This window comes from Pelodiscus sinensis, chromosome 29 (assembly GCF_049634645.1).
Source record: "Pelodiscus sinensis isolate JC-2024 chromosome 29, ASM4963464v1, whole genome shotgun sequence".
Classification (NCBI taxonomy): Eukaryota; Metazoa; Chordata; order Testudines; family Trionychidae; genus Pelodiscus; species Pelodiscus sinensis.
The window spans coordinates 10,683,013-10,702,529 of NC_134739.1; the positions used below are offsets into that span (position 1 = coordinate 10,683,013).

Consider the following 19,517-nt stretch of genomic DNA (forward strand, 5'->3'; position numbering starts at 1 on the left):
GAGCTGGATCACCGGGGCTCTTTCACACCCCCGCCTCGTTCGTGCACCGGGGCGTCCGCGCTGGGAAACATGTCTCCTCTGCCGGGTCGGCACAAAGCGTTGTGTTCCTGGAGGGGTCCACGGGCGGCAGCTTCGTGGGCCGTGCTGCCCTTGTTGCTTAACACGGGTGGGATATTTGGGGGCAGTGGGGCGGTTGAGCGCAACAGCAGGTGCTAGGGGCAGCTGCACATAACTAGAAGCAGCTTTCAGCCGTGCAACAAGGGCCGTCTGCTCGGAGGCACCTGTAACTGGAGCTGGGCCCGAAACCAGACGCCAGCTCCCAACCCAGTTCACACCAGCCCCCCAGGGCCATCTCAGCGTGGAGCTGCCCCGAATGGAATCAGACTCGTAGAATCCTAGGACCGCGAGCGATCATCAAGTCCAGTCCCCTGCCCTCACGGCGGGACCAAGCACCATCTAGATTAGTGTTTCCCAATTGTATTTGGCCACGGAACCCCTAGGGGAGCCACGCGATTTGTCAAGCGAAAAAAAGACCTGCCGCCGCTTTTCGTCGAGGAAGGAAAAAAAAAACGAGTCCCGGTGCAAAAAAAGCACTGTCTCTTTAAGAGGGGGCGGGGGAGTGCAGACCCCTCGCGGAACCGTTACTTTCACTTCGCGGAACTCCGGGCTTCCAGGGAGCACCAAGCGGGAAACGCTGATCTAGCTCATGCCTGAGAGAGGCCTTTCCAACCTGCTCTTCAATATGGCCAGTGATGCAGAATCCACAACCCCCCTGGGCAATTTCGTCCCGTGCTCCATCGCCCTGACAGTTAGGAAGTTCTTCTGAACTTCTCATGCGTTGCTACTTGTCCTATCCTGAGATGTCAAGGAGAACAATTTTTCTCTCTCCTCCTTGTAACCCCCTTTTCGATACTTGAAAGCTGCTCTCCTGCCCCTCTCCCTCTTCTCTTTTCCCAGCTAACCAAGCCCAGCTCTTTCAGCCTTCCCGCCTAGGTGATATTGTCAAGCCCTTTCATCATTTTTGTTGCTCTTCTCTGGACTCTCGCCAATGTCTCCACATCTTCCTTGAACTGTGGTACCCAGAACTGGACACAACGCTCCAGCCGAGGCCGAATCAGCGCCGAGTAGAGCGGAAGAACGACTTGGCGTGTCTTGCTCACCCCACTCCTGTTCATGCAGCCCAGAATGACATTTGCTTGTTTTGCAACCCTGTCATATTTAGCTTGTGGTCGTCTGTGACCCCTCGGTCGCTTTCTCCAGGGCTCCTTCCGAGACAGTCACTTCCCATTCTGGAGGTGTGGGACGGATTGGTCCTTATTGAACGTCACCCTGTTTAGGCCACCTCAGGCCATTTCTCCGGTCTGTCCAGATCATTTGGAATCGGGACCCGCTCCTCCAAAGTGCTTGCTGCAATTCCCGCCCAGCGCCCGGGGCTGTCTCAATGCAGAGCTGGCCTTTCCCTCCCGGCCTTTCTTGGGGCTGGAGCAAGTCAAACGCCACCCAACACTGGGTGAGCATGTCAGCCCGGCGGGCGTGTTCGTTCCTGGGCCCCTGGCAGCGGGACAGCCCTAGAAGGTGCAAAGCTGGGGGGGGGACTCTGGGGTTCAGAGCCCCCCCCCAGCTCCAAGCAGCACCATGAGGTGCCGAGCGCTTGCAAACCGGACCATGAGAACGGGCCAAGCCCCCAGCTCTAAGGGAACACATCCCCCTCACCCAGCGACGGAGGAGGGAGGAGGGAGGGATGAAGGGGGCTTTGGGCATCACTTCAGAATGGAGTCATGCGCCCAGGACTGGGTCCCCAAGCCAGCCTGGCCTGGGGAGTCGCTGAGCTGTGGCTGGCAGCCGGCCCCAGCCCCAAGGAAGGTCGGGAGGGACGGAATTGGGCGTCATTCGCTCCGCACAGAGCCGAGCCGCCACATCGCGCTCCCCTGGGCGCGGCACTGCCAGGCTGGCTCGGAACCGAGGCCCGGGGTGCCCAGTGCATCCCACAGTGACCGGCCCACAGGGCCCCGGAGAAGGGGGCAGGGGGGCGGGTGCATTAGCCGGAGGTCACTCGCTCAGGAGATTCGCGCGTCCTTTCCCCTGCGTTCCCCCTGCAGACGCAGCTGGCGCCCTGCGTCCCACGGCCTCCCTCCCTCGCCCCAGGCCTTCCCCTGCCCAGCCCCACAGCCCTGCAGCTGAGGGAGGGAGGGAGCCCGGCAGCCCCCCGGGGGCTGGGCCCTGCTGCACTGCCCTTTTCCTTAGAACAGATTTCCCCCCCCTGTGGCCACGTCTCTCCCAGCCAAGCGCATTCCTGGGACCTTTGCTCTCTGTGCTCTTGGCCTTCACGGCAGAACGTGTTTGGCTTTGGGTACCTTGTCAACACGCCGAGGCCGGGGGGGGCGGGTCGTGCTGAGACGCCTGGTCACAGAGTCTTGAAGCCCACAGGCACCCGTGGGACTCCGCATTAGCCACACACGCCAGTGCGAACTGGCTGGGAGCGCTCCAGAGTGGAGCCAGGGCGGGGGGGCTGCAGGCAGGGCCAGGCCAGGACCGAGGCAGGAGGATCAGTGCAGGGGGGGAAGGAAATGCCCCAGTTACCCCCCGTCCTGCTGCTGCTCTTAACCCCCCCTTTTCCTCCACTGTCATGGGCTCCTTGGCCAATTGCACCCCCTGCTGCAAGGGAAACCAGCGGGGGGCGGGGGAGGATGCTGACATCCGGGCTCCCGCTTGGAATGGAACCCGGGCCGGGCTCCGGGTGTGGGGCCCAGGACATCGGCTGCGCCCGCCACATGCCTGCCGTCCGCCCCAAAGGAAGCGCTGCTCCCCAGAGCCAGCCGGTCTGTCCTTAACCCCTTCCTGCCCAGAGCAGGTGCCCCCCGCACTGAGCGAGGAGCCTGACTCTCGGGCAATCACAGCGCCCCCTGCTGAATCACCAGCACTGTCTCCAAGCCAGGGAAGCGGGGGCGGGCGGGGGGAATCTACACCCCTGAGCACAGCCAAGGGTACAGCACCCGTGGGCACCTGCCCACCTCCCTCTTGAAGCCAATACCCGCCACAGCCCTCCCCTGCCCCCACTGCACGGGCCGGAGCAGCCCCCCTCCGGGCCAAGCACCCCGGTAACCGACTGCGTGTGGGCCTGGCGCCGGCGCGGCCAAGCGGGAAAGCAAGACCCTCTGTGGCTGCTGGCCCCCTTTGCTTGGCAGGTGCCGGGTCTGGGGGAGGCAGCGCCCGTCCTGCCGCGGTCTCCCTCCCGCTGGGAGGAGCCACCAGAAGGCAAAGGAAGGGCCCAGGGCTGGAGCTGGTTGTGAGGAACGGGGCCGGCGGGGGAGGGTGGGGGCCTAGGCTGCTTCCTAGTCTGTTTAGTTATTGGAACCTCTGCAGGGAGGGAAATCGCATCCTCTCCCTGCTAGAGCGTGGGCCGGCCGAGCCGCGGCACTCCTGAGCTTGAATGAGCCCCCGAGGGGGGTGCTGCAGGCCCGTGTACCCGGGTGCACACCTGAGTACCTCGATGCACGCCCGTGGCTGCAGGCCCGTGTACCCGGGTGCACACCTGAGTACCTCAATGCACACCCGTGGCTGCAGGCCTGTGTACCCGGGTACACACCTGAGTACCTCGATGCATGCCCGTGGCTGCAGGCCTGTGTACCTGGGTGCACACCTGAGTACCTCAATGCACACCCGTGGCTGCAGGCCCGTGTACCCGGGTGCACACCTGAGTACCTCAATGCACACCCGTGGCTGCAGGCCTGTGTACCCGGGTGCACACCTGAGTACCTCAATGCACGCCCGTGGCTGCAGGCCCGTGTACCCGGGTGCACACCTGAGTACCTCAATGCACACCCGTGGCTGCAGGCCTGTGTACCCGGGTACACACCTGAGTACCTCGATGCACGCCCGTGGCTGCAGGCCCGTGTACCTGGGTGCACACCTGAGTACCTCGATGCACGCCCGTGGTTGCAGGCCCGTGTACCTGGGTGCACACCTGAGTACCTCGATGCCCGCCCGTGGTTGCAGGCCCGTGTACCCGGGTGCACACCTGAGTACCTCAATGCACACCCGTGGCTGCAGGCCTGTGTACCTGGGTACACACCTGAGTACCTCGATGCACGCCCGTGGCTGCAGGCCTGTGTACCCGGGTACACACCTGAGTACCTCGATGCACGCCCGTGGCTGCAGGCCTGTGTACCCGGGTACACACCTGAGTACCTCGATGCCCGCCCGTGGCTGCAGGCCCGTGTACCCGGGTGCACACCTGAGTACCTCGATGCACGCCTGTGGCTGCAGGTCCGTGTACCCGGGTGCACACCTGAGTACCTCGATGCATGCCCGTGGCTGCAGGCCTGTGTACCTGGGTACACACCTGAGTACCTCGATGCACGCCCGTGGCTGCAGGCCTGTGTATCTGGGTACACACCTGAGTACCTCGATGCATGCCCGTGGCTGCAGGCCCGTGTACCTGGGTGCACACCTGAGTACCTCGATGCACGCCCATGGCTGTAGGCCTGCATACCGGGGTGCATGCCTGTGTACCTCGATGCATGCCCCTGGTGTACCCACATGGTTGCAGGCCTGTGCACTTAGCTGCTTGCCTGCGTGTGTGGCTGCACCCCTACGTTCCTAGGTGCACACCTGTGCACATGCCTGCACACTTCTGTACGAGGGTTCACACCCCTGCTCGTGGCTGCATGCCTGTGTATGTAGCTCCATGCCTGCGTACCTAGGTGCACGCCCATGGCTGTAGATCTGCACATGTGGCTGCATGCCTGAGTACCTGGGTGCACTCTCATGCACCTGGATGCAGGTCTGCATTCATGGCTGCACCCCTGCGTACCTGGCTGAACACCTGTGCCCGCGGCTGCCTGCCTGCGTACCTGTCTGCAGGCCTGTTCATGTGGCTGCACTCCTATGCGTTCACAGCTTCCCACCCCTGTCTACACGCGGGATACCCCCAGTTTGTCAGCCCCCTTCTCTTGGAGTGTCCAGCCCTGCTGGATGCTGCGGGCCAAGACGCTCAGTCAGGAAGCCTTGGGTGGGAGGTGGAGGGGGGAGAAACAGAGGGAGCTGTCTGGGCTGTTTCACTGGACCCCCCCCCCCTCCCCTTCTCCGACAGAAGAGACGGACTGAGCGTCCCCCACCCCCACCCCCAGCCAGGCCTCCTCCCCGGGGGCTGAGGTGCGGACAGCGGAACGAGGTCGGACCCACGTTTCCGGAGCTCCCAAGCCCTGGCCACATGCAAGAGCCAGATCAGAGTTACACATGCTGCTCCCAGGGGGCCATCTGGGGCGCTGCCCGCCCCCCCCCCTCCACACACCGGGTCTCTACGGGCAGCAGAGACGAGCCTGTTGCCTAGGGGGGCTTTCCTGGGGTGGAAGAGAGGCAGGTCCGGCGCCCCGGCCGATGGACAGAGGCACCTGGAGCCAGAGGGCCAGGCTGGGGGAGAGCGCTCGCATGCACAGGATGCCCTGGGAAGCGCTGCTCTGTTTTCTGACACCGGCTGAGCTGGGTTTTCCGTTCCCAGAACCCCGCTGGCTCTCTCCCCCGGCCTGGGAAGGCCGAGCGGCTCCCTGCAGCCACGGGGCAGCACTGGGAAGCCTGGAGAGGAATGTTGCTCTAGAGCAGACACGCACCTTGGGAGGAACACGAGTCCCAGTTCTTACGGGTACTGTCCTACCACAACCTGCCCTCGGGCCGGGAGTAAGGGGTCGGTTGTGATATGACAGTAACTGTAAGAAATTAAAGTGTGGGGGGAGGACAGGGGGCTCAGGGCAGAGCACTGGGGGTGCAGGAGTCAGGGCAGGGAGCTGGGGGGGGGGGAGAAAGCGGGGCCCCTGAGGCCAGGTTACCTTACCTGGCTGGCCAGCCGGCTCTCAGTGCAGCGCCTGCCAGAGCAGCACACCGGGACACCCCCCCACACACTTTCCCCTCTGGATGCGCCATTACCTCCCGGGCGCGGCCAGCCAGCTCTCGCTCTCTTGTCTATGAGCCTCAGGCCGGGGCCAGGGAGCTGGGGGTCAGGGCCAGGCAATGCTGGGGAGCGGGTGCTCTCGGCAGCATGGTCAGTTACGCCTCGAAGGCGCTAGAACAGCCTGGGAGGTTGCCCGGAGCCCAGCAAGCGCGGAGCCGCTACCCCAGGGAGCCTCTCCGCCCCGCAGCCACCCCCCCCCCCCTCGGGCCAGCCCCATTTCGAAGCCAGCTCGCACAGCAAACAGGCTGCCGTTTCCTCCCCTCCCTGGGGCCATGTTTGCCGGGAGCCCGGCCGAGAAAAGGCCCCTCAGCGGGGCGGCCGGGCCACGTCGGAAGCAGTCGCCCGAGGGATGCCCAAAGCGAGTCGGACGGGTCGCGAGGCGGGGGGGCGCTGGAACAATCGGACACGGGAAGGGCCCAGCTCTCCGACGTGGCCAGCCCTGAGAAGAGGCGGATCCAGGCCAGGCAGCAGGAGCCACACGAGGCGGGTAGCCAGGGTGCCCCCGGCAGAATGTCCAGCCCAAACTTCCCCCGCGGCCTACTCGCCCCAGTCCTCCGAGCTGCTATTTTTAGCCTGTCCCTTAAACAAACTTAAAACCAGCCGCACTTGGCCCCTTGCCAGCTCCCTCTCCACGCCTGGGGGGGGGGGGGGAGGCGGAAGGGAACCTCGCCAGCTCTGAGACGAGCTAGTTTTAAATGAGGGCAGCTGGAGAAACAGAAAGACGCAGCGGAGAGCAAGGTGCCGTGAGAGCCCCGTGCAAATCAGACTGCTACCAAGGGGCTAAAAGGGTTCACTGAGGTCCACCTGGCCGTGTGGAGAGGAGGGAAGAGGGCTCCTTCATGCCCATAGCAGCCCCGCAGCATATATGTAACTCCCACGGGATACATTTTCCCAGACATAATTATTTACTCAGTACTAAATCGTCAGGAACTCTTGGCCAAGTGCAGGGGGAGAGGGGAAGGAATCTACTTTTCCCGAATGCCATGTGCATGCCACCAAAGAGCAGCAGCTGCTGTTGCTGAATGCAAGAAGACAGAAAGTGACAAAATTACACTGTGGAACTCATTGCCACAGGAAATCATTGGGGCCAGTCAGTTAGCACGATTCCAAAAGGGGTTAGACTGCCACGTGCATGCCACTGAAGAGCAGCAGATGCTATTGCGGAATGCGAGAAAACAGAAAGTGACAAAATTACACTGTGGAATTCATTGCCACAGGAAATCATTGGGACCAGTCAGTTAACACGATTCCAAAAGGGGTTAGACTTCTGGACTAGGGATGTGAAAGGCCAACCAGATAAATGTAACATTAAACTGGTTAACTGATTGACCAGGATTTTACATCCTTGATCTGGATAGTGAGAACCAGCGTTAGCATCATTAACGAGCACCCATTTCGACAGGGAGGTTTAACCTCTTGCTGCCAGGTTTAAACTAATCTCGCCGAGGCATCAGGATGAGAGCTAATGTGGGAGGGCAGATATCTCACATCAGCTGACCACAAGATTCTGACACCGTCCTCTTAGACGTGGGCCGGGCTGGCCCTTGGGTCTGGCAAAGCAAACGTGCTTTGGCACCCTACGGGCGTTGGACCAATAGCTGGACGCAGCTATGGTGCAAACGCCCCAAGCTCATGGAGAGTCTCATGAAATCTGGGAAGGGGGCCCTAAAACTCTGGCTCCTGGAGTCCTGGGATGAGGTGGGAACGCCAGCTGGGCATTAATGCACCCCAGCAGGTGCCTGCTTTTCCTGGCTGTGGATAAAGATTCAAAGCCCTCAAGCTGAAGGCTCGCGACTTGGGCAGCAAATGAAAGAACCCGGCCCTTACTGATTTCGGTTTCAATCTCTCGCGTTCTGGAGCTGGCCAGGGATGCATGAAGGCCTGGGGGAGGGGCAGCAGAAATAGGGTTAATTACCCCCCAGGGTGCAATGGACTGGCCTGGAGTGGGTTTAATTCATTCCCGTGTGGGCAGCTGAGCAGAGATGCAAGGTTGTAAGATCCCCCAGGTGGAGATTTTAGCTACATGGTGCCTCTTTTCAGCTCCAAAACTGACCAGAGTTTTGTCTCCCGCATGTTTCCAGCACAGCCATCCCCAAATAAAGACAATCCAGGACTTTAAACTGGATCTTAGGGGCCCACCCCAGGCCAGGGCCCTGCCCCCACGTCATCGCCCCACTCCCGTCAGGCACAGCAACAGATGCCTGAGGCAAGACGACTGGGATTCCGCCCCTTCGTGCTGTTGTTCCAGGCTCTCTGCAAACTCAGGCAGACACCGGTTAGTGTCTGGTTCTAGTCTCGAGCGTTCGTTTCACCCACGAGAGCCAGGTACATTGGTCTTGCGTTTGCGTTGTAAAAGCTGCTCTTCTGATCTCATGCTATCGGGCAAGACGCCAGAGCCCCTAGGCCTGTTGTGCTTCTCTGACTCCAGGTCTGCTCCTCCCCAGAAGAGTTTGCAACGGCCTTTTCATGGGAGGAAGCAGTGAACTTGCGGGGTCCCCAGGGGCATAGAACGCTGCAGCCAGATGATTCCTCTTGGTTTCCATATTTGTGCTGATGGGAGCCACCGTGCTATCGCTACCAGTCTCTTCTGCAAACACAGCCGCTAGCCAGCCCGGCCCCGCCCACGGCCTTATCACTGGGCACCCATCCAGAGAGGGTACCCTGCTGCTGACCCCCGCGGCCTGGAGCCTTCCGCAGGGAGTTTCGGGGTGCTGCCGGGGGGCCAGTGAGCTCCCACTGGGGCAGCCCGAGTGGCAGTTCCAGGGGCATGTAGGGGACCCTGCTGCCAGAGAAGAGGCCGGCGTGGCACCATTAGCCCTTTGCAGCAAGCTTTTGCATTTCACCTCCCGAGCGGCTGCACAGCTGGCCGGCCGTGGGGTGGGGAGGGTTAACAGCCAGCTGGCAGGGACGCAGCCCACAGGCAGAGCGGGAGGTTGAGCTAAGTCTGCAGGCCCCATGTCCCGCTGACTTTTGTCCCCTTTCCGAGGCTGGGCTGAGTGATCGGGGGGGGGGGGGGCTGGCAGCCAGTAGGGCGATGCATCACCCACTGGGGGCTGCCTCTGGTGCCCCTTTATCCAGCTGAGCCCTTGCCGGGCCCGAACCTCCAGCTCGGGGGCCTGGATTGTGACGTGCAGTGAAGCTCAGGGGAGCTGGGAGGAGCATGGGGTGGCCGCTCTCCGGAGGGTATCATGCCCCCCGCTGCATTTCCTTCCTTGCCCATCGGCTGCTACTCAGCCGCCCGGCTCCCGGTGCTCCCCATTGCAGTATCAGCCTGCCTACTGCAGCGGGGCGACGCTGCCATGGGGCAGGCCTGGGGGCCCTCACATCCACAGGGGAGCCTTCACACTCAGCTCTTTCAAGCCCCGACGGCCACATCCTGCAGCCTCCCAGAGCCCCGAGCTGGCAGCCGGGGGTTCCATCCCAGCCTCAGACCAGCGGCGCCCCCGGTTTCATGAATGGCACCAGCGTCCACTGTCCCTTCGCACCGCAGCCCCCAGGGTCAAGGGCAAAGATCACATTGGACTACAATTGCCAAAGCACCAGCCCAAAAGAACCCCAGCCTGTCCCCCGCTCGTCTGTTTCAGGGGGACAGCCCTGTTCCTGGGACGCGCCGTTCCCGGTACTGGAGAACAGTGTTTGCTGTCCTGGCTACACATTAACTCTCCCCAGCCCCAGCCGCCTGGAGGACATGCACGCAGCGGGGCTCACCCGGGCGCCTCGCGGCGGTGCAGCCAAGCCCCAAGCCACCCCAGCGTTTGAGGCCCCTCGCCACAATAAACCAAAAAACGAGGACACTGTCTACATCCCCGGCTGGTCACAGTCGTCCCATGGGCTCACAGAACCCAGGTGTGTTTATTCACGTTCACAGCCATCTTTAACTCTTTCCTGCGACAAAACCCGTACCGGTCAACGGGAAAAGAGCACGGCGTTCCCCAACGTCACCGCTCGGACGGGCTCCCGTTTGCAGCGCTACGCGGGGGGAGCGGCTCCCATTTTGGGCCCACGGGGATGCACCAAACACAAAGTTGCGAAACGTATCAAATACCAAAAATGAACAAGGGTCGGAATTTCCCCACCAGATGGACTCCTGGCCCCCCTCCCGCACCTTGGCCTTGCCTCCAAGAACATTCTGCAGGGCCCGGCTTAGCCCAGCAGCGCTAGGCCAGAGTCATTCCCGGACCTCCCTAGCCATGGCCGTCGATTTCTGGGTGTGGGCAAGCGCTGAAACGCACCCGCTGCCCCCATTGCCCCATCCAGGGTGCCACCAACTGGGGCAGGTCGCTGACCCTGTGTCCCTCCAGCATCAATGTGGGGTTTTTGCCCTGGCATCTCAGCCAGGTGGTACCGATGGAACCCACACGCAGAGGCTACGTCTATACTGCACCCTTCTTCCGCAAAAGCTTATGCAAATGAAGCGCGGAGTAGAATCTCGCCGCGCTTCATTTGCATCACTAATTAGAGGCCGTTTTTGCGCAAGAGGCTTTTGCACGAAAAGGAGCCGAAAAAATGCGGGAGAACGGCTCTTGTGCCAGAGGGGGGTTTTGCGAAAAAAGGAGCCATCTACACTGCTCCTTTCGGCGCAAAAACAGCCCCGAATGAATTATGCAAATGAAGGGTGGCGATAGTCTACTCTGCGCTTCATTTGCATACGCTTTTGTGGAAGAAGGGTGCAGAACAACGTAGCCCTGATGTGGGTCTCTGTCCCACGTAGGGGCACTTAGACCACGTACGGCGAGAGCGAAGCACAAGGGAGCACTACAGCCTAAGCTGAGAAGCAGCTGGCTTTATAGCTCAAGCTATAGCGGTGTCGCTACCGAGGTCCTGGGTTCAAATCCACCCGGTGGTGGTTACACTTGGGCTTTGTCTACAGCTGATGTTTTCGAAGAGGCTGAGGATGCTCCCGTCTCTCAGAAAGGCCGCAGGCCATTGAATAACCAGAGGCCTCCTCCCCTTCCCCAAGAGGGTCACATGCAGTTGGCTCCCTGCCTCCTAACGATCTTCCTGCTGCCCCTGCTCTGTCTGGTCTAGTCACCCAACACTGGCTCGCTCCCCGGGACTCCCCCATTGGTCGGGCTGTAGCCGGCTGTTTTCTTTGGTCTTTTTCCCGGGCTTGTCAGCTCGTTGGCCTGTGTTTGTACAGCACCTCGTGCAAAGGGGTCGTGGGCCCTGACGACGGCTCCTAGGCAGGACGGTGATATGGATAATGAATAACAACCCTGATGGCTGTCAGCACGGGGCCAGTGACACGCAGCCAAGCAGTTCTTATTCTCCCCAGTAGAGGGCACTGGTGACACAAGCCCAGACTAGCTGCACCCATTTTACAGATCGGGATCTGGGGCTCGGGAGGGTTCAGTAACTTGCCACAGTTCTTTACTGCTCCCAACCCCCGGCTCCACCCAAAGGGCAGGGGTGCCACCTCTGAACCATACAAACAGCAGGCAGTCTGAGGACAGGTCCTGATTCTAGAAGAGGCGGGGCCAGTTTGAGGGCGGGGCCAGATTCCAGGCAAGGCAGGGCTAATCCATGGGCAGGGCAAAATTCCAGGCCAGGCGGGGCCAGAGGAGACTAAGGGGGGATATGATAGAGGTCTATACAGTCATGACTGGAGTGGAAAAAACGAATAAGGCAAAGGTATTTACTTGTTCCCACAATATAAGAACTAGGGGTCACCAAATGAAATTATTAGGTAGCAGGTTTAAAACAAACAAAAAGGAAGTATTTCTTCATGCAACATACAACTTGTGGAACTCCTTGCCAGAGGATGTTGTGAAGACCAGGACTTTAACAGGGTTCAAAAAAGAACCGCACTGCAGTGGGACCCTGAGCTTCCCTGCTGGGCTGGTGCGTCCGTCCTGCCGTACTCAGACCCGGCTCAGAAAGACTCTGCCAAGAGGCCAGGCCGGGAAATGAGGAGCAATACCGGCTCCATTTTGAGTGGAAGGAAGCAAAGTCCCTGCCTGAGTGAGAATTTGTCCTGGAGTTTATGTCCCTCCCCTGGTGAAAGGTGCCGCAGGATTGTTGAATAAGGAAAAGTTATTTACTTATTCCCACAATATAAGAACTAGGGGTCACCAAATACAATTAATAGGCTGCAGATTTAAAACAAAAGGACGTTTTTCTTCACTCAGAGCAGAGTCAGCCCTGTGGAACTCCTCGCCAGAGGATGTTGTGAAGACTAGGACTTTAATAGGGTTCAGAAAAGAGCTAGATAGATTCATAGAGGTTAGGTCCAGCAATACTTATTAGCCAGGATTGGTGAGAATGGTGTCCCGAGCCTCTGTTTGCCTGGAAATGGAGGACAGGAGAGGGATGACATGATGATTACATGTTGTGCTCCCTCCTTCTGGGGCATCTGGCAGCCAGCACCCCTGCATCTGACCGGGCAGAGCCCAGCGGCTGGCTGGGCAGGGCGGTGGTTTGGCAAAAGGGCATGGATCTGTCCTAGGGGAGCGCCTGAGGCCATGGCGGCAGAGCGGGAAGGCAGCTGGCATCGCAGGGCAGCACCGGCGTGGGAATCCGGTTGGCCTGCGGAAGAGGTTTTGCAAAGGGGCGTAAGAGGGCTCGGGGTCCGAGCACCGCGGGAAGTGGGCACCAGCCAAGCTCCCGCGAGTTCCTTTGCAGTCCAGCCCCACACTTCCCCACACGCAGTCCGGCCCCACACTAGCCCCTCCGCCATAGGACGCCCCAAAGGCCCCATGGCCCCACAGCCCGGCCCCAGCCCATGCCCAGCGGAGCAGAGAAGAGGGGGGAGGAGAAAGCTTGCCTGGCAAGGTGGAAGGGCCCCGGAGCTGTGAGCACCCACAGGCAGTGCCGGGGTCAGGGCGTGGGTGCGTTTCCCCACCCCTCCAGGCTCCTTAGTCCATCCCTTCCCCCGGCTGCCCAAGGAGCGCCCAGGGGCTGGCAGCAGAGCTGGGCATACCCTGCTGGCTGGGGGTGTCTCCAGCGCGTCCCCTCCTCTTGTATTTCCCTGCCAGGCCAAACAGCAGCTCCTGGGCTGCCTGCAGTGACTGGCAGGGGCTCCTCTCGGCGGGCAGGGGGCTCGTCAGCCAGCAACTTCTCGGAGCCACGAGGGCGCCAGGCCTGGAGCCCCCAGCCGGGATTGGAGCAGCGGTTTCACTGCGAAGGGCCGTCTAGGGCTGGCTCAGCCTGGGGGACCCCCCCCCCCCCCCCCCCCCCCCCCCCCCCCCGCCCCAGGGCTGTGAACTCGCTGGGTTTGTGGGTCGGTGACGCCAGTGACGGGATCGGGGCCCCGGGAGCATCTGCTTGGGGGTCCGGCTGGCTCAGCCCGGGCCACCTGCTGCCACTCGAGGCCTGTCTCATACTCGCTCCGGCTTCCTGGGCTCCCTGCCTGCCGGCTCCGTTCCCGGGCGCCCCCGGCCTGTTGGCTGCAGCCCTCCCCTCTCCCAACCTCTCCCCTCCGGCTCCGGGGACAGCCCTACGCCGGCTCTGTGCCGGCACCTGCTCTGACCTAGGGTGCTCCCTGCCCATGTACTTCCTCCAGAGTCTCCCTGAACCTCCACCGACCCACCTCGCCCGGCCCAGCAAAGGGGGCCCAGTGCCCACAGCTGCCCACAGAGGCAGGATGGTCCAGGAGTCCTGCCCCTCCCCTGCTTGCTGCAGGCAGAACGCCGGGGGCTGGGAGCGATCCGGGTGGTGGAAGAAGATGGGATGCTTCCCCCAGCTCCAGCAGAGCTAAGCCCCAGGCCAATGGGACGCGCTGGTCCCCGTCACCCGACGCTGCCAGACCCAGGCCCAGGTCACCCAACGGGATGTGGGAGGGGCAGCCGCAGGCTCCGGATCCCTGCCGCGGTTCAGATTCCAAGCCCCCTCCCGGAGCGGGTCCGTGTCCCTCGCCACGGCGGCCTGCAGGAGTCAGCGCGGATGTAGGGCCACGTCCCCATCCCCCCGCACGCCTCTAGCTCGGCCCCAGGCGTCAGCAGGGCCCTCCCTGGGCAGAGCGCAGGGTGGGCGGCTGGACGGAGGGAGGCCTTGGAGCTGCTGGGATCTGGCCTTCACGCCCAGGGTCTCGGGGAGGGAAAGGGGGGGCGGGCGGAGCAGGGATCAGCCCCTCCCCAACTCTCAGCTCCAGGGCCAAGACAGGGCCTGGTGCCAGTGCCCAGAGGCCCCTTCCCCCCACGCTGCTGTGGGTGGTCCGACGGAGGCCGGGGGAGCGGCAGTGGGCCAGGGGGCACCAGGGAACCAGAGGAGGGAGCGTGTTCCCCTGAGCACGGGGAACGAACGCTCCACCCAGCCCCAACACGGAACTCCTCTGCGCTGCAACCCCTGCTGTGCCAAGGCCTGCGACAGGGCCAGGCGGTGCCAGCAAGGCCCATCCACACAGAGTGCCCGGTGGATCCGGGGCTCGGTCAGCCACATGACACGGCTCCCGTCTCCTCCGTGTGCCGTTGGGGAAGGAGGCGGAGCCTGCAGGGCCAGGGGCGGGGCCAGAAGATGCAAACTTGACCCTGTAGCGACAGGTCAGGGAAACTGAGGCAGCCAGGGGTTGGCTCATTCTTAGAGTGCCCCCGGCTGAGGGCACAGGGCCAGTTAACTGGCTCCACCTCTCAGCCAGGCTCCGGGCACGTGGGGAGGGGCAAACAGTGGCCCCCAGTGGGTTTCCTCGCCAGGCAAGGAGCTGGCCATTGCTGGCACTGGGGAAACGCAGGCGCCTGGCACAGGGTGGGCAAGCGAGACGTTAGGGGCTGGGTCCTAGTGCCCATTGCTACAGCGAACCAGCCCAGCTCTGCCCTGCCAGTCCCTGGCAGATCCGTGCACCGGAGCAACTGCTTTCGGGGACGGTGCAGAGGGCAGCCAGCTCCCCCGCTGCAGCCGGCCGGGCTCCTCCGAGCGCCCCCTCCCGAATCCTGGGGCACGCCTGCCTCTGGCATTAACCCCTTCCCTCCCAAACCACCCTGCTCTGTCTCTCAGCGGAGCCTCTTCCTAGAGCGGGCTCTTTCCAGCCAACCTGGGCCCCATTGCTGGCGCAAAAGGGGGGCACGTCTACGCCGGTGGGTCCCCCCCTGCAGCCCGGCTCCGTGCCCGCCCCCCCGGGCAGCAGCGCCAGCGCACGTATCCCTGCCCACGGTGGAGTCCGTGCACACCCCAGCCAACACCTCTCCTCCTACTCACGCCTGCCCCTCTGTGCCAGTCCGGGGCTCCTCCCCCGGGTGCCAGCATGCAGGGGTACGACCCGAGAGTGGGGGAGGGGGCTCCCTTTCCCCGGATGGCCCCCCCTGCATGCCCAGCCCCCTACCTGCTGGCTGGAAGCTCTCTTGGATGGCGTCGATCTCAGACAGCTCGGTGCAGACCCCCTGCCCGTGCATCAGCGTGTGCAGGGGCTTCTCCACCCCCCGGGGCGGGTAGCAGCGCAGCCCCGAGCCGCAGCGGGCGGTGTAGACCCCGCAGGGCGTCCCTTTGCTCAGGGCGCAGGTGGCGCAGCACCCGCAGCCCGGCTCCCGCACCAGCTCTTCGCAGCCCACGGGCGCCTTGCAGCGGGTCAGCTTCTCCTCCGAGCAGGGCGGGCAGTGGATGGCTTCCTCGCTGACGCACAGGCCCACGGTGGCCAGCAGCAGCACGGCGGAGAGGCCGCCTGAGGGCATGGCAGGCGGGCGTACGGACCGGGCGCTACGGCGAACAACGACCAGCCCGCAGAGGGCAGGGGGAGAGAGGGAGCGCCCAGACCCAAGGAAAGCTGCTGGGCTGCCCGGCCGGCCCCACACACACGGCAAGAGAAAGGAGCGGGCTTCACAGCCTGCTCTCAGCCCGGGCAGCAGCCGTCCAGACGCCGCGCTGCCTGAGGAAGCCCAGAGTCTCTGGACTTTATACCGGCTCCTGGCCACACCCCCGTCTCTCCGCCTGCTGGAGCTGTCACCAAGCCGGTCCCTCCCCGCCGGCCGGCCTGCCAGGCCCCAGGGCAGAAAGCACACAGGGCTGGAACAGCCGCCGAGCCAGCAGCCAGGGGCTCTGAGCCCACCCGGAGAGGGTGGGAGGGGAGCAGGCTCCAGAGAGAAGCTGCAGCTCTGATCCCCAGCCTGGCTTCTGCCAATCCTGTCCTGAGCTCCTCACCCCCAGCTCTGTGGTGCCCCTCACTCCAGCCTCGCAGCCCCCCGCTCGCTCAGCCCTGGGATCCCTGCTCTGAGCACCCCACCCCCAGCTCTGCAGTGCCCCTGCTTCCGGCCTCGCAGCCCCCCGCTCGCTCAGCCCTGGGCTCCCTGCTCCGAGCACCCCACCCCCAGCTCTGCAGTGCTCCTGCTTCCAGCCTCGCAGCCCCCCGCTCGCTCAGCCCTGGGCTCCCTGCTCCGAGCACCCCACCCCCAGCTCTGCGGTGCCCCTCACTCCGGCCTCGCAGCCCCCCGCTCGCTCAGCCCTGGGCTCCCTGCTCCGAGCACCCCACCCCCAGCTCTGCAGTGCCCCTGCTTCCGGCCTCGCAGCCCCCCGCTCGCTCAGCCCTGGGCTCCCTGCTCCGAGCACCCCACCCCCAGCTCTGCAGTGCCCCTCACTCCGGCCTCGCAGCCCCCCGCTCTCTCAGCCCTGGGCTCCCTGCCCCCCAGCTCTGTCAGTGCCCTCAATCCCACCCCGCAACCCCTCTACACCAGTCCTAAGCACCCCTCCCCCCACCCTGCCAGTGCCCTTCAATCCTGGTCCCAGCTCACCCCCAGGTGGGGGTAAAAATGCAGGCCCTCAGGCAAGAGAATAACTCCCATTTCCCTGCCCACGGTTACATAGTTATGGCAGGGTCACCAGAGGGCGCTGTTCCACAGGCTTACACGTGCCGTTTCTGGGTGTGCGAGCAAGTGTTTAGCCATTGGAGAAATACAATTGTCATTAGCCCCATTTGGTCCTCGTAGGAGAGCTGTGGGGAGCTGCCGGAGAGTTTGCTCTTTGCCTTCCCCTCTCTAAGAAGTCAGTAAAGGAGACAGAGTCGCTCCTTGGGAATCACATGCTGGTGCTAGGCTGAGATTCCTGAGGGGGCGGATTTGCCTGCATGCTCTTTGTGACCACCTCTGCTCAGGGCCGGGTGTATTTATGTAAACAAACCTAGTGGCACTGGGCCTTGATATCACTACATTCTCCTCCCCCAGTCCCCGGCTGGCAGGGCCCTGATGTCTGCTCCTGCTCGGCCGATGGGCAGGGCTAAAGACAAGCCAAGTTCCCCTCAGCTCCGACTCGAGTCTGAGCTCAGAGCAGAGACTGGGCCAGGACTCACGTCCTCCTTGGCCTGTCGGGGTGAGAAATTCCCCATGACGGCGGGTGGGTGATACCTGGCTAAGGGCTCCCTTCCGGGGGGGGGGTTCCCCCTCTCTCTAGACTGCCCTCCACTGGGTTAGCCCAGCAGCTCCTTTTAAGTGCAAGGCCATGAGGCCCCTGGAGCAACAAAAGAAAGCCAGGGTGCTGCATGGACCCATTTTGCAGGCAGCCTGCACTGCCCACACACACCCAGCACATGGCAGCCAGGGGGTAGAGTTCTGCACCGGCTGCCCCCCCCCACCGAGACACCGGGCCATAGCACCCTGCTAGTGCCGACAGAGCTGAGGGAAGGCAGCTGCCTCCATCCCCCACCCCTTCCCACTCAAATGGCTGGGGAAGTCCAGAGCAACAGAACCGGCCTGCGTGAGGGCCGGGAGCTGTCCAGGGCCGTGGGGGGGAAGCACGGATAGGGAGCCCCTAACTTCCCCATTTGCTAAGACCCCCACCCTGAGCACCCTGTAGCCCAGTTAGCTTGCAGGGGATGTGGGGAGCCCTGATCTCACCCCCTGGCACTCCAATTTCCAGCAGCATCTCAGTTTCTATAGCTGAGCATTCAGGGTGCCCGGGCCCTTCACCTTGGCGTCAGGCCTGTCTTCCATTCCCCTAGGGAGCAGCAAAGTGAGCTGCCTGGCAGCAGACATACCCCCTCTTTGGCCTCAGGGAGGCCTGCCCATGTCCTGCAGCCAGGGCCCCCACCGGCCCCAAACACTCCCCGCGCAGCCTGCTGGGTAGCCCAGAAAGCTGCCTGTGTCCATTGTGCTGCAGGGCACCTGCCAGGCAGGGGACTGAGGCGAGAAAAGCCCCCGCAGCCCGGCCCAGGACACACCAGGGCCTGGCTTGGTCTGCACCCTGGACGGCGGCTTTGAGCTGCTTGCTGGGGGATGCTGGCAGCCAGTCGGAGATCAGACACAGCCTGCAGCCATCGGGGACAGGAAGTGAAGGCAAATCTCACCCGGCAGGGACCAGGCTGGGGGGCAGAGAGCTGCTTGCAGGGAGGACTGGCGAGGCCACAGGAGCTAACAGACCCCTCTGCCAATGCCCCCCAGAATTCACCCTGCCCAGCGCTCTAGGGATCTACCAGTTGACGCCCGGCTAGCACCTCAGTACCCCCTGCGCTGGCCAGCAGAGACCATCCCCCTGGGGGCAGAGGGAAGTGCCCAGCCCAGAGAAATCCTGTGCCTGGGGTCCAGCACTGCCCGAGGGACCAATGCCCAGGAACCTCCCCCCAGGCCCTGCAGCGCCTGGGCCATCTCCCATCTCCACACTGGGGGAACAAGCCCCTGGGCAGCACAGGTGCCATCTGTCCTGGCCCACGACATGGAAGAAATGAGCCAGTGGGTGGGTGGCCAGGTGCCCCAGTTTTAAAGGGACAGCCCTGCTCTTTGAGGCTGCAGCGTCTACAGGTGCCTATTACCCCACCCCCTGCTGACTTTTCACACTGGCCATCTGGTCACCCTTGCTGGGGGCCGTCAGGCTCAGCCCGGGAGCAAATCCAAGGTAACAGGGCAGTTCTGCAGAACAGGGCTGGTGCTCCCCTCCACCTGTGCAGGGGGGGCTGGATCTGCCATGTGGCCCCATGCACCCTCCTCCAGCTCTGCACTATGGGCCAAATCTGCCATACAAGCCCTGTGCGCCCCTTCCCCCTGCTAGGCTGGGATCAGCCCAGGAGCTGCGGGACCATAAGTTGAAAGCTGCTGGCACCTAGTGGTTGTTTAAGGAACTCCAGCAGGGTTTGGAAATGGAGAGGTAGGTCCCTCCTCTCTCAGCTGTTCAGGGCTACTGAGGGTCCTTTATTCCAGCATCGCTGTGGCTCACTGCACTGTCCAGCCAGTCCCGACGCTCACGGGATCTGAGCATGGACCCAGGGCCCTGCGTAGACATGCTAAGAACCCCAGTCAGCTGGTACAGACTGTTTCTTCCACTTGGGGAAACTGAGGCACGATGATGCCTACAGCTGATCTACAGCACTGCCAGGACAGACTGCATCATTCCATTCCTTCTCTCTCAGCCCCCAGCAAGGCGACCACTGAACAGCCAGGCAGCAAGTCCCCAAGTAAGCTTAGAAAGGAACCAAGGAAGGGGGTCACTTCCACGAAAGGCCCCCCTCCAGGCAACTGCCTGGCCTAAAATAGCTCCTGGTGACTGTGGCTTAGTGAGGGTGTTATGCACCCAGGGGAAAGGCAGAGGCAAAACTACACAGCGGGGGCGGCAGCAGCTCCCGAGCTAGGGGTGCTGGGCTCCCAGGCAGGCTGTTGCAGTGCCTGCTCCCGCCACCCAGCCCTTCCTCAGTGGCTTGGCTACAAGGAGTAAGCGGCCCAGCCGC

The 19,517-nt window shown here is 62.8% G+C and overlaps 1 protein-coding gene across 2 annotated transcripts in view; it reads right to left on the minus strand.

Annotated features, from left to right (window-relative positions):
- Nucleotides 1-15,756, minus strand: part of IGFBP4 (insulin like growth factor binding protein 4) — a 38,561-nt gene extending 22,805 nt beyond the window's left edge. The window contains exon 1 of one of the 2 annotated variants that reach the window (XM_075911477.1): nt 15,201-15,756. In XM_075911477.1, the coding sequence (XP_075767592.1) occupies nt 15,201-15,546 (346 nt within the window). In that variant the 5' untranslated portion in view covers nt 15,547-15,756. The remainder of the gene's footprint in view (nt 1-15,200) is intronic. The other variant, XM_075911478.1, reaches the window with a different exon arrangement.
- Nucleotides 15,757-19,517: the final 3,761 nt, after the last annotated feature.